General features: G+C 37.8%; 1 protein-coding gene across 2 annotated transcripts; it reads right to left on the bottom strand.

Moving 5' to 3' along the window:
• Positions 1–552: 552 nt before the first annotated feature.
• LOC121431395 (solute carrier family 66 member 3-like) lies at positions 553–13,180 on the bottom strand. 2 transcript variants are annotated; one of them, XM_041628959.1, is made up of 7 exons: positions 12,984–13,180; positions 7,318–7,400; positions 6,247–6,319; positions 5,562–5,628; positions 3,289–3,409; positions 2,329–2,370; positions 553–1,639 (listed from the first exon to the last, which is right to left on the bottom strand). In XM_041628959.1, exons 1-7 carry the CDS (start codon positions 13,178–13,180, stop codon positions 1,548–1,550), a joined length of 675 nt encoding a protein of 224 aa, XP_041484893.1. In that variant the 3' UTR covers positions 553–1,547. The 2 variants fall into 2 exon arrangements, with proteins under 2 accessions (XP_041484893.1, XP_041484894.1); XM_041628960.1 differs by lacking the exon at positions 2,329–2,370 and having other exon boundaries at positions 12,984–13,165.
• Positions 13,181–15,324: the final 2,144 nt, after the last annotated feature.

Raw genomic sequence — 15,324 nt, 5'->3', positions numbered from 1 at the left:
ATGGATCTCCAGAGAATTACGATTGATTGGATCAATCATAACTCTTTGTAAGATGGGGCCATGTAGTAAAATCATGAAATCTAAGCCAACTGATCACACTGAACATTGCTAACACATATAAGCACATGTGGGGCAGTGTATTATAAAGATTATTGCTTGGAAAAAGACCTCACACAAGAATTCCATGCCTATTACGGCCATTTCCAAGCGATTACACCATTCTATCACTGGGCCTTCTCTTACAAAGAGTTAAGATTGATCCAATTAATCTTTTCTATATGGAAATCCATCAGTGTCATAATTTTTTCTACAGGAAATGTGCAAAATGTCCTATGTAAACAAAGGAGAAAAACCAAACTGTCAAGAAATCAATGAATTTATATAATGGATATACATTCATATCCCGAATAAATTTTGAGCAATCATGCATTGAATATGTTGACTTTGCTGGCTTTCCATAGTTGCCATTGATCAGACCATCGCACCTCTTTGTAAGACGGGCCCCAGAATTAATTGGCAGATATATCTTTTTTTTTTCAGAACAAAATTTGGTGGTCATTTTATTGCCACCTGTTCTAAAACTCAACTTCAGATTTTTACCATAGCTTTCATTTGTGTATAATTAAAGCTATGTAAAGGCACACAACTGGAAAGAATATCATCATAGTAACAATTAATACTATTGCCAACTGTGATTGGACAGATTTCCAAGACATCGGGCCATGTAACACAGAAGTACAATAAATATCTACAATCGATTGTAAATATCTTGTACATGGATTGCCATAAACTAGCAATCACAATTAATTTTACAAATAATTTTATCTTTTTTTAATGTCACATGGCCCATGTCATATCTTTCTTTCCTCAAGAAACAAAAAGGTAATTAGATTACAGTTTAGCCTGCATAAGACAACCTCCAAGAAGTTCAATAATCATTTACCGGTAAGCCAAAGCAATCACTAGACCAGAACAGGCAAAGCATGTGCTATCAAACCTATGTAGTTAAAGTTGATTCGGACAAGAAATCCACTCTGTAAAAGCAGACTACTAATTTTTGAAGTCCCAAGCGATTCAACTTATACCCACAATGCTTTACTTCTTCAAAAACTGATTGGTCCGACCATCTGCATCTTTCTAATCTATTCAAACTTCTTCCACGGTACTGTATATAAATCACAAATTACCTCAATAGCTGCTACATCAATGGAATAATTTTTCCCACAAAGCTTTTCTTCTTCAAGAACAGATTGGTCTAAACATCTACATCATTCTAATCTATTCAAACTTCTTCCATGGTACTGCATATCACAAATTACCCTAATAGCTGCTACATCGATGGGATATTTTACCCACAATGCTTTTCTTCTTCAGGGTCTGATTGGTTGGAATATTTGATTGGTCCAACATCTATTCAAACTTCTTCCACGGTACTGTACAAAAATCACAAATTACCTCAATAGCTGCTACACCAATGGGATATTTTTTCCCACAATGCTTTTCTTCTTCAGGGTCTGATTGGTTGGAATACTTGATTGGTCCAACATCTATTCAAACTTCTTCTCGCTAGGACGGTAGATGATGATTGCACAACACACTGAGAAGCTGAGAGTCGCTGCTACTGTGAAATTGGTTAACACTAGAATGAGAGTTGTGAAAGAAAGAAAGAAAAAAAGAAAAATGTAAAAATGAAATATTTATTTATCAACAATATTTCAACAGGATGCCCAATCAACATAAAAATGGCTCTCCCTTGGGATTCTGCATATAAATAACAATCAAAATATATTTTATTATACACAGTAAAACTAACATGAGAAAATATACATACATATTATGCGTGTGTGTAGTATGCTTGAGTTTGTTAACGAATGGTGTATGTGTGTTGATGTTGATGTATGTGTGAATGCTTTAAATAGTATTATTTTTTATCAATTTTACTTTGCTACCTTTAATCAATAATTTAGAAAATTTCAAGTGGCTTTTAATATAAGGCTCTGGCCTTTCTGCCTCTCCTAATACTTTCATTTGTACATTTGTAGTACCCGGTACTTATTTTACATGTTTTCTTTATCCCCATGTCTATACTCCTCCATATGATCTTAAATTTTTCAACAATTACACAATTTTTTCCAGATTCCACTGGCACAAATATTTCTTATTCGTACATACAGACACTTAGAGTCACCACAACTATCTAAATGTGGCATATCTAAATTGTTATCATTCATGAATGTACTTTGCAATACATGTGTAAATTACTCAAAAATTGGTCTTCAATCATTATGTGTTTATACAATTATACAAAATTTATAAAAAAAAACTCACCCAGGTAATCTGGTTTTGTCATGAGATTTGTTGCTATACGACCTGAAACAGAGAAATTAGACAAGATTTTAAAATATCTCAAATAAACAAAATACATGATTCTTTCAAAAAGTAATGTGTTTCTATTTTTCTTTTGTATCAATATTACGTGCATAATAAACTTAAAAGAGGGAGCGTTTTTTGGGGGCCAAACAAACAAAAGCACTTATCTTTAACAACACTCAGAAAGGTGAAGTATAAGGTAGCCTGTAACTCAACAATAATGTGGCCCTGGCTTTGTCTGTGGCCTTGGTCGTTGAATTTCAACCTTCCATGCAACACTGCTTAAAGAACAATTGCCCTCATTTTTCAAGGGGAATAGGACACCATTCAGATAGAAATCACACACAGTCAAACCACATTAGATAGAGATTCATGACTACTAAGTGCTTTATAAAGTCACAGAAATAGGGGAGGTTAGAAGTCAAGGCTACTAGCTAGTCTAGCTTGGCTTCTAGCTGACCAGGCTCCCTTTGGGGATGACAACCCTAGCTTGCATCCGTACGGGCTGTGATGGGGGAAACCGATTCAGTCCCAGGAGCAAGTGGCTTTGACCCCGTGCCATATTTGGTTTGGGTTGACTGCCCATTCCATCTTAACAACTATTGTCACATTATTTAATTATGGTTTATTATGTGGCAGTCATGGGCCAATTTTCACCATTTTATGATGGTCACATCAGGCCAAAAGAACAATCTATAAAAAAGAGAAGGAATAAAAAGCCTGTATGATAAATTTATTATCTCACTTTCCCATGTCCTGAACAATTTCTAATGGTTCCCAAAGTTTGCTTTCCACCTAAAGCCATCTCATTTAAAGGTATTTCCAATGATATCTTGCAAAGTATGGTGCTAGCAAATAGTAATCCATCCCGAGTGAAAACTTGCGCGCTATGGTGCTAAACAAATCCATTTTACTTACCAGCTGACGTCAAACCAGATATAGACCACATGAGAAAACTAGCTGATCCCGAGTTCTTTGTACTATAGATGGTGTTCAATGCGAGTAGTTTACTGCTTGCATTCAGAGGTAGATTCATGGACTGAAGAAAAATGCAAGGAAAATCATAGGAATAACTCAGGATTACATATGTAATCCAAAACCAAAACTAAATAGGCTCTATCAAATTTGCTCCAGCGGCAATTGCTCCACTGTAAACTCCGCACACTGATAGAATGGCCAACTATTACCTTAACTTCAATCTTAAAAGGTCCGGGCTGAAAGAATTTATAGCTTTAATAAATAGAGTAAAATTCACTGAGCAAAATGCCGAAATTTTCATCAAAATCGGATAACAAATAACAAAGTTATTGAATTTTATTAAAAGTTTGGCAATATTTTGTGAAAACAGTCATCATGAATATTCATTAGCTGGGCTGATGTCACATCCCCACTTGTTCTTTTGTATTATATTATGTTATTAGGTTTATTCAACTTTTTTCCTCCAAGAACTAGAAATATTGGATTGACAACTGATTTAGTGCATTAGATATTCATTTAGACCAGCAAAACTAAAAATAATCATACATTTATGATTTTTGGTTGAAAACATAATTTACATTGACTTTGTACACAAAATCACGTTTTTGAGCAATTTTTGGTCTGACATGCACTTACATAACGTCTGACATGCACTTACTGACATGCACTTACATGCACTTACATAACGTTGCATAATTTCGGAACCGCATATCTGGGTGACACAAATTTGGTCCCAAAAGTTGTGCAAGACTTGAAAGTAAAAAGTCAGCGAGCAGCGCGGCCAAACAAATTTGCGCGGCGAAAATATCGCGCGACTCGTTGAGGGAGGCCTCGGAGGCCCCCGCCTACATAGGGTCAAAGAAAATTTACAAATAATCAGCTTTATAAATTTTCGATACTGAACAGTGCACTGCTGATCGTGTTTACGTTTTGTGTTTTGCAATTTAGTTATCAATAATGATTCATGTTGCTGATTAAATTTGAAAATTGGCATTGAACATTCCCTTAGAGTCATGCTTGAATGCCAACGCAAGTTATTTAATGCTTAATCTGCATGCAATGTCTGACCAATGAGGTGATGGATTAAAAACTGCACACAACTGAAATTGAAGTGGGACTCTAAGGGGGTGTTTGCAAGAAAATATTTGCAATCAATCACAAATATTATGTTGCAATTTTACAATTGATTGATCACTTTTAACTATAGCAAATCAGATTACACTCCTTGTTTCATGGAGCAGATTAGCAATCAATTGCACAGCATATACTTGATTTCGGGAACAAAAACAGACTTGCAAGTGATCACAAGTTTCTTGCAACACCCCATAAGTCATTCTGATTTCCTTGTGAAACATCCCCTGTAGTCATGCCCTATCTGAAGGTTCAAAGTTAAAGCATACCTCAGGCGATGGTTTGTGTAGGCTCCACTACACTTCACTACTGTTAAACCTCGCTACACCTACCAGAACCATCAGGGCTCATCAACGGATTGACACTCCCAGGGACAAAAAGTGTCACTTTTTATTGGTAAAAAATACAATTCTGGTAAAAAATACAATTCTGGTAAAAAATATAATTCATGCAAAAACATGACCTCACATCTACATGTATCCAACTCATCTTAAATTTCACTGTTTCACTCCTTGACCATGCTTCTATCAGTCTAAAAAACTGTGATTTAGAGCCAGTACCCATTTCCTCACACGAATACTCCCTTCAAAAACATGACAATCACAAATTGCATATGCGCGGGTGTCGCGGCTCAAGACGTATGAATTTTTATATTATATTGGATGGCTCAGAATGGAATACATGAAATATTACAAGAGTTCGGGAAAATATTCCTCGAATCACAGATGAGTGGAATATTGGCCCTAACGAGAGGAATATTTCTGGTATTTCATGATAAAATGCCATCCGATATAAATATTATCTATCCCACCTACCCCCCCCCCAAAAAAAAGAGGGAGATATTTGATTTTATAACAAGTCATATCACATTACGCCATTAGCACTTCATAGGATCAATTTTGGTAGTTGACCTGTAGTTCATTATGACGTCACAGAGCGTAGTTGTGCTGTATACTGCACATCGCATTGCTATGCCTTGTATATTTTACCCATTCATGCATGCGCCCTAAACTGTTGAATAATCTGAGAAGAAAAATCAAATCATTGTTCACAGAAAACTCCAACATATAAAGAATACTTACAAAGAAAAAAGCAATAATGGAGGTTGGAAGAGACCCTGATCCTATAATGGCTGTCACAAGAAAAAATCTAAAAAGCAACGTAATGGTTAAGGAATTATTCCAAGCAATTTGATAACGATTGATTCATTAACATGAGAGAATTTGACCCAAAAAAAACAAAGTTATTAGTGCAGTAACAGAAATTTTGATAGTGTAGTAGGTTTCACGGTACACCGTGTGTCTTTCTTGGGCAAGTGTTGGTCCTGAAAATGTCCACCCAAACTTGACATTTCCATAAGTGTGTTCTGGTCGTCTTCAAGACATGAGAAGAACACACTTATTGAAACGTCGAGTTTGGTCCGTTTCAGGACCAACACTTGCCCAAGAAAGATACATGATGTACCAAGAAACCAACTACACTATTCTTCTTTGCCATGGAAACCTTTCAGAAATTACAAATTTTAATGTTTATGTCACAAAGGCACATTCATTAATCGGATAATATTCACTTGATCCAACAGCTTCAAAAAATGCAGCATTGGGCAAGGTTTTACATTGCAGTGATTGAGGCTTATCCAGAGCTCTTTCATAATTTCTAGGGCTCTTTAAGCATTTTTGAGGAAAATAATCACCCCGAGTCCCATGTAAAAAGCAGACTGATATTGATGTTTAAAAGGTTGGGTGCCTCTGCTGGCTAAAAGGATACAAAGCTGCAACCGGTAATATCCTGACATCCAAATCATTTGAGTAATGAAGAAATACGAGAACCATCAATAGAGCTGCAAATAATAGGAGAAAACATACAGTATCAATAAAAGGTTCATATTTAAACATTGACTTGGAGTAAAGGTAAATAAGGTGAACCCCCCAAAAAAAGTATCTAAATTGTACAGGAGTGAATGTTCATCTCTACATTGTGGGTCATGAAAGCTTGTCGGAGAATTGCATCTGATTAAATTGTTAAACAAATAGTTGTTTTTAAAAGCAGTAAAAATTGAAAACAGAGCGCTGGTAAAAAGAAGAGAAAAGAACTGATAAGAATTTTGGACTGAGTCTTCATCATCATTTATCTCAGTCAGCATTTTTCCTTTAACGATAAATCTTGTACCATAGTGACAGACACCCCTCCTTCCAATCCTTTCTCTCTTGATCATCCTCCTCATTCAGACCATTCTTACTGCTTTCCTTCTTCACCATTTCTTTCCATGTAATTGGTCCTCCCTCTCCTTTCAAGCTACCCACTTCCAGATCCCATCTCTTTTCAGAGGTAAAACTATATTTTTTAAAGCAATCGTTTGTTTTTAATGAGTCAGAATGCAGAGTCAAGTATTGTTTGTCCTCCGTTGAGGTTTCCAAACTAAAAGTCAAGGGCAACACCACCTAATTGTGGAAGCATCGTGATCTGATAGTTTAGACTTCGGCCTTTCAATTAGAGGGTCATGGGTTTGACTCACAGCCGTGGAATTACCCTCCTTGAGTGGGAATTTTATCCACACTATGATGCATGTAACCAGGAGGGGGTTAGTTCATAAAGCTCTTTGTAAGCAACGAGCGACTTTACAAACGACTTGTGATCTTTTCTTCGGGACTATATCAATACCATTGAAAAGTTGGTATCATTTACCACAAGATAGGATCACCAGTAGATTGTTAAGTCGCTCGTAACATACGAACAGCTTTATGAAACGAACGCCTGATGCAGTAAATGAAGTTCTCAACCTTGCATCCCCATCCGACTACAATTTCAGTTTCCCCTCCCGGACCCCTATACACTTACCTTGTATTTCAAGAGCAATGTATTCTGCATAAACCAGGAAGGGAAAATTATTGGTGAAGTAATACAGCAAGCCAACCATGTATCTGAAAACAAATTAAACAAAAAAAAAGACATAACTATTTAAAGCGTTCATCGAAAGCGGGCCACGTACACTTTCGATTATTATGTGACATCATCCAGCCACGGTCACAAGACAATTATGAATGAAAGTATACCAAAGTGATGATGTCACAAAACACTCATTGCATTTCAGCATGTTTGATACCATATTTTGTTAGAGCATGGTAAAATACCTCCACGACCCATTGGTGGGAATCGGTCCAGGGGCCTTAGATATGACCTAATGAACACATAATTAGCCCCATTAAAGTCAATGTAAACACCATACTCCTAAATACTGGGATTGTCCCAGAAAACAAGGATAGGGTCTATCCTCATAAACCAAGACAAATCATGTCTTGATAATTGAGACTCTCTCTGTTTTAGATTTAGGGGACGATTGTTTTTTTCCCTTCCCCCTGCGAGACAAATACCCCTTTCATAAACCCAATAATTTATTTATTTATTTATTTCAAATATTTAAAAGGGTAGCTCAATCAGCAACAAGCTGGTTTTCCTTGAGGCCCTTCGTGAACAAACACCAATATAAAACATGGTAACATATTCAAATATAAACAAAGAATAGAGCATAAACCGAATTATGCGGCTAATAGCAGCATAATTTGGTTGTAAAATTGGAGGACCAGAGTTATCCGCATCATTTTGATGCTGCTATTATCCGCATAATAGCAGCATCGGGACAAGATTTTGAGTTTATGAACGCATTCCCAAATAATGCGGATAATTGCCATGGTGCGGTCACAAGGTCACCCTTTTCCAACACAACCACATCGCAGGGGGCGTGTCCAGTTGTCATGACGATTATCCGCCTTTTTCAGGACGGGCGCTCATAAAATTAATGCGGCTTATTTTCGGAGTTTGTGAAAGCAATTTTTATTGAATTATCCGCATTCCTCTTAGGCGGCTAATTGGAGGATAGGTTTATGAAAAGGGTAAAAGACAGCAAAGCAATTACAGGATTTGGAGAGTGCTTAAAGCTTGTGTATAGTTTTGGTAAATCCACCAAAATGCACCTATCACTATTCCAATTCATTGCTAGCTAATATGAATGGATATGCCCTATAACAGTTATGATGTGGAGGATATGAAATGAAAATGTGTTTTACAGGATAAATTTTGCGATTTTACATGGAAATTTAACTTGATCGGGTCACCCGATCAAATTAAAATATCTGTGTGTTTTTGTCTTTCAATTAAATCCTATTCCAAATCATGGAATGGGCTGAAACTTTCAAGATATGTTCTTTGTCTGTAACTTTTGGATATTTAATCACTAAATTTATAAGATAAGTGCTTGAATGCCCATTTTTTAATTTAAAACAAGCTTCGCCGAGAGAGGGCGCTATATATCCAAGATTTGAATATTTGAAATTTTCTCAGAGAAGTGCAGTTGGAAAAATATCTAACGGTCTCTACGCTTCAGTAAGACTGTCATATTAGATGATATTCGATTATCAATCACATTATTGACCCTTTACCAAAGCTATACACAGGCTTTAAAATAGATTCAGTGACCTCAATCCCCACCCCCCTGTTCACCGTCTTTTTTTCACGACTTACAGTCTTCCAATAATCCTGTTATGAAACCAGAAATGTTTACATTGACTAGCGCCCTTGATTGGTGTTGTCACTTGAACCTTGAAGGAATAATCCCTTAAGCAGCTCTTCCAAGCTAAACTGGAATGGGATGTGCTGTGACAGGAGGTGGTGGTGCAGACAATTTTGTTGGAATTCTATTTACAATAAAATTGGTGAAGTGCAAGTAAAAATCATGCTCCTAGTGCTTACAGCATCCTGGAACCTACAGGAGGCTTTAACCCTCTGATGACAGGAAGGGCAGCCCCCCGGAAGACAGCAACTGATGGGGCAGTAACTGCTTTAGCTGGCAGATGATTCCAGATATGAATAGTACGGGGAGTCTTGACAGGTGAATGAACTTTCCTGCATTTCTTGTGTGGAGAAATCTTTGAAAACTGAGACAGTCCCTGTAACTGGTATGATACAATCCCAATTTTCTGACCAGCGCCTCTACTGAATGTCGACATACTCAATCAGTTTGCCGCCAACAACGGCTACGCTGGCCTGGGATTTCCACCTCCCGCTGCCTAACTAAAGTTTAGTAGGCCGAGCCTAGAGTCAAGCTCAGCAGCACCTCAGCCAGGTTCAACCCCCTGCTTAACCCAGGGAGCTCTGGCCCGCTTCGTCCGTGTCATACGAGGAAGACATGGGAATTCTCCAAAATGGGGTAGAATGGCGTCACAATAGCACTCCAAATAAATTCATGAAACTGGGGGAAATAAATTATGCACTTACCTAGATTATGGATGAAGCTTTGTGATACAGAATCCTGACATCCGAGGCAAAAACTGGAACCTCAAAGGAAGGAAAAGTTAGACTGCAATGTCGCACTTGTTCTCCGTATCGATCAGCCATATTATTTTAAATTTTGAAAGGAGAACGAACGAGACGGAACTTTTCCTTTTTTTTGAGGGTCCACCGTCCAGTTTGTGCCTCCATTTCAGGATTCTGTGTCACGATAGACATTCATCTATGTAATGGAGGTAAAGTGCATGATTTACTTTTTCCCCTTTATTTGGGGTGATATTGCGACCCCGTTCTACCCCCTTTTGGAGAGTACCAGCTGCCTAAAATTACAGACAAGTCCTGGGGTGGTATTCTGAAAATCATCAACTTTTCTTGTTAGTCAGCAAGATAGTAGCTCGCTAAAGTTCTCTTAAATTGGTACTCTGAAAATTGTCTTATCTCTGTAAGGACGTCCCCTATTTTAATTCTGACATGCCCAATATCAGGGAATATTTCATCATCAACCAATCATTAAGCCTATCTTAGAGTATGGCCAGGCTGCGTGGTCACCGTATAAGCTGGGTGAGCAGAGGCGGTTAGAAAGTGTCCAACGTAGAGCTACTAAATTGATCCCAGGTATTAAGCACCTATCATACTCTGAACGTCTTCGCCTCCTGAAATTGCCATCACTCAGTCATCGACGTAAAAGAGGTGACATGATTGATGTGTACAAATATCTGCATGGTTACTATGATTCAAGTTCTGAACTTTTCTATCTGAGACAAGGTGGTAAAACGCGAGGTCATTCCTTAAAGCTAGAGAAGATATTCGCGTCTTGATGTGCGTAAGTTTTTCTTTGCTAACCGAGTGATAGATGTGTGGAACAGTCTCCCAGAAGATGTAGTTACTGCTTGTTCAGTGATTGCTTTTAAGAATAGACTGGATAAGCATTGGGAGAAGATTGCCTATGACTTTGAGTAATTTTCGTTTCTTGTGTGTTTCCATGGGATTTTTCACTGTCTACGATACCCCTGCCACCCCTCCATGCCAACATAAGTAGCGCATCTAATTTTGTCTGAAGGAGAGCAACAATAGACATTTCTACTTTGATCGATGAACAGGCTTCGTCCTACAACATCGTTGGAGTAAACTAAACTAAACTTATATGCTTAGGTCAACATATAGAACCCTCTCATCTGAAAAAAATGAAGTGCATTACTTGTTGATATTATGAGGAGTAATTTATTTGCGCCCCCGACGCTCATGATTGTACAGGTGGCTCTTCTCAAAGACATATTTTCTCTGAAAAGATTCATTGTCTCGAACACCAATTTTTAATTGCTGAAAAGTTTACCAATCAAGACACAGTGTTCTTGCGGAATGCAGCAAGAAAAAATTATTGCAAACGGACAAATATCGCATGCATAAATAAGTTACAATCCCCCCCCCCCCCCCTACCTCGGCGCTAATGCAGTTTCGCAACGGCCGGTTACCAGCATACCTCATCACCAATAATTGTTCCTAAATGTCATGACAAGTCTCTCAGTCACATTTCGATGTCAATGTATCCACCACTTTTCAAAATATCGTGATCGGGAGTGGCTGTATTTCTACTTCGATCTCAACGTCGTTGATCGACACGGCGTAGACATCGTTTCGCGGATCGCTTGGATTCACCGTGCACCGTAATGTTGATATGAACTGAAGTTAGCAACCAAATCATGCAAACATAGATTCGCATGCGGCATGCTGGCAGTTTGTTCGCCACATTTTCGCATCATTTGGTTGCTAACTTCATTTGATATCAACATTACGGTGCACGGTGAATCCAAGCGATTCGCGAAGCGATGTCTTATGTCTAGATCTACGCCGTGTCGATCAACGACATTGAGATCGAACTCGAAGCCGAAATACAGCCATTCCCGATCAAAATATTTTGAAAAGTGGTGGATATACTGACATCGAAATGTGACTGAGAAAGAGACTTGTCATGACATTCGGGAACAAATTAGGTGTGCTGGTCATGCTGGTAATCGGCCGGTGCGAAACTGCATTAGCGATAGGGCCCCCTAGGCCCTACCTCTTGTAAATTTTCTTGTATTTTGCAAGGAAGTTAACAGAATGCAATGATGAGAGAATTTTCAGAATACCTTTAGGCCCTAATGTTATCTTTATGCACAAAAGGATAATGGTAAAATAAAATAGGCAGTGTATACAGCCACACGCGTGTGTCTTTACCATCCAGCCACACGCGTGTGGTTATATCCAGAACACCTATCTGTGGATACCGCCACACGCCGCCAGTAATAACAGTAAAACACGTACCGTATGTAGGTCTGACCGTCTATATCACGATCAAAATAACCTCATTTCTTCATTAAATTCTTACATTCTAAACCCCTTTGATATCCTTAGATCGTTTCAATTTCATTCTCACCGTCTTCTCTCCTTGCTTTTCTTGTCTTGTTACAAACGGTCGTCTGTTTAACAGCAAATTCTCTTTTTCTACTTGTGTCGATTCTGGCTTCCTTCGCGGTGGCAGACCCATACAGCGTTAGCCCTATGGGTTTACGTAACCCAAACTGTGTATGTCTACTACTGCGCTGCGCTAACGCTGTATGGGTCTGCCACCGCGAAGGAAGCCAGAATCGACACAAGTAGAAAAAGAGAATTTGCTGTTAAACAGACGACCGTTTGTAACAAGACAAGAAAAGCAAGGAGAGAAGACGGTGAGAATGAAATTGAAACGATCTAAGGATATCAAAGGGGTTTAGAATGTAAGAATTTAATGAAGAAATGAGGTTATTTTGATCGTGATATAGACGGTCAGACCTACATACTTACTGTTATTACTGGCGGCGTGTGGCGGTATCCACAGATAGGTGTTCTGGATATAACCACACGCGTGTGGCTGGATGGTAAAGACACACGCGTGTGGCTGTATACACTGCCAAGATAAAATATGCACCGTTTTATTTTTTTTGACAGCTCAGCAAAAGTTACAAGAAAATTGACACCCATGACAACTACAAGAAAAGATATTATTGTAACTCTAAAAATACAAGAATATTTCTCTTACGACAATTTTCAGAATACGGCCCCTAGGCCCTGGGCCTGAGCTCCGCCTCCGGCCCGCTTCGCCGTTCGCGAGCCGGAGCTCCCTGGGGCTGGGGCTTGGTAACCCGGCGCCGGCTCAGCCTCAGCCGCTAAACAGTAAGCAGGCAGCCGCTGAAATAACTTACACAATAGTTTCCATCAAGAAACCTTTCAGACTGAGTCCTCTGACGCTTCCTGTTTTGACAATGTTCCGCATCTGTGGGATTTTGACGAACAAATTTGGTGCAATGCACAGAAAATTGAGGATATTTAAAATAACCTCGTCGTTAGCAGACAGACGTTGACTCATGGTGGCTGACATCTTTATTATCCCACAATGCATCCCCAGTCCGTCCACGTACCTCGATCATCGCATCGACCCCCCCCCCCCCCTCCGCCCAAGAATGCATGCAGAGCGACCACAGCCTACAAGCCACTCCGCCTACAAACTTGTTGAAAAGTGATGTATATAGACTTTATATGTTATAATTATTCCATGATTTCCAGATTGAAGCTATGAGAAAAAATAATCAAAGAAATAGGCCTAACGTTACGGGTTAACACTTACACCATTGATCGACTGTGCACTCATCTGCCACTCAATTTTTATAGATAGAAATGCACTTTATATAATGGGGTGTAGTCGAAATGCACTTAGGCAAAATCAGACAAGCATAATGCTGACAAATTCATCAAAATCGGATGTTAGTATAAGAAAGTTATGACCTTTTTAAAGTTTCGCTTATTTTTCACAAAATAGAATTCAGTCCCATGCATGAGAATCGATGATGTCCGTCACTCACTATTTCTTTCATATTTTACTGTTTGAATTATACAATATTTCAATTTTTACCGATTTGACAATAATTAAGGACCAACTTGATTGAACCATAAAATTTTAAACAATATACTTCCACTTCATCAGGGAGAAATAAAACTTTGTTTCACAGTACATGAGGAGAAAATAGAATATTTCATATTTCATATAATTAAAAAAGAAATTGTGATCATCAGTTCCCACATTTGCATACCCGAATGTGCATATAACTATTTAGTGAAATTAAGCAAAACTTTAAATTGTCATACCTATCTTACATCCGATTTTGATGAAATTTTCAGCTTTACATGCTTGAATAAATTTACTTTTTGTTGTACGGTCCTTTAAAGGTCAAGCCACCTCAGAAAAATGTTGATTTGGATCAATAGAGAAAATCAGCCAAGCGCAATGCTGAAAATTTTATCAAAATCGGATGTAAAATAAGAAAGTTATGACATTTCAAAGTTTCGCTTATTTTCAACAAAATAGTTATACGAACGAGCCAGTTACATCCAAATGAGAGAGTCGATGATGTCATTCACTCACTATTTCTTTTGTTTTTATTGTTTAAATCATACAATATTTCAATTTTTACGAATTTGACGATTAGGACCTCCTTGCATGCCTGAAGCACAAAATGTTAAAATAGTGGAATTCCACGTGTTCAGGAAGGAATGAAACTTCATTTCACATGACAATGACAAGAAAATAACAATATTTCATATAATAAAATACAAAAGAAATAGTGAGTGAGTGATGTCATCAACTCTCTCATTTGGATGTAACTGGCTCGTTCATATAACTATTTTGTTGAAAATAAGCGAAACTTTAAAATGCCATAACTTTCTTATTTTACATCCGATTTTGATGAAATTTTCAGTGTGATGCTTGTTGATTTTTTCTCTTTTTATTCAAATCAAGTTTTTGTTGGGGTGGACTTGTCCTTTAATGATGTAATGATTCAAAGGTGTAAATTTGAGACTTATGTTCTTAATAATGCACATTAAAAGGTGAAACGACTCTTGTAGGGTGCAGACGAGCATTTTGTGTGTGTGTGTGTGCAATTAACTGTGAACATAAAAAACTTTTAGTCCGCCGTACGGACAGAATGCAAAATCACTGTTTCATCTAAAGGTGAACCACCCTGACTAATTATAAAAAATAGTAAATCGAAGAAATAACATAAAATATTGTCAAAGTTTGAGAAAAATCCATCATGCCAACAGCTTTACATAATCGCATAGGCCTATGCATGGTATTCAATTAAATGTCATTTCCTCAGAAAATTGAAAATGCATATACCTTCAGTATAATATAGACAAATAATTTCACACCCGTTCCTAAAAATAAAACAAAAATTGGTCATCACGAACCATTAAAAGTTGAAATTATTGCATTTTATATTCTATAACTCATGGGTATAGCTGCTCGGGTTATTTTTTTTCTTGGCGGACGTCACAAATCCAAAACTTAAAATTCTAATAACATTCTTTAACTTTGATGTATTTTCCTCAAACCTTCACCACAATTTTCATTATTATTTCTGCTATTGTTAAAACAAACTTCCCCTAAAAAAAAACTACATGACTCCGGTGAGCAGAAATTCGAAGGGAGGGGCCCGTTTCTCAACACCTGGACAAGATAGTCATATCTTTATCCACCAACCACGG

This window comes from Lytechinus variegatus, chromosome 17 (assembly GCF_018143015.1).
Source record: "Lytechinus variegatus isolate NC3 chromosome 17, Lvar_3.0, whole genome shotgun sequence".
Taxonomy (NCBI): Eukaryota; Metazoa; Echinodermata; class Echinoidea; order Temnopleuroida; family Toxopneustidae; genus Lytechinus; species Lytechinus variegatus.
Note: the sequence above shows the minus strand (reverse complement) of the source record. Positions and strands in the feature narration are given on the sequence as shown.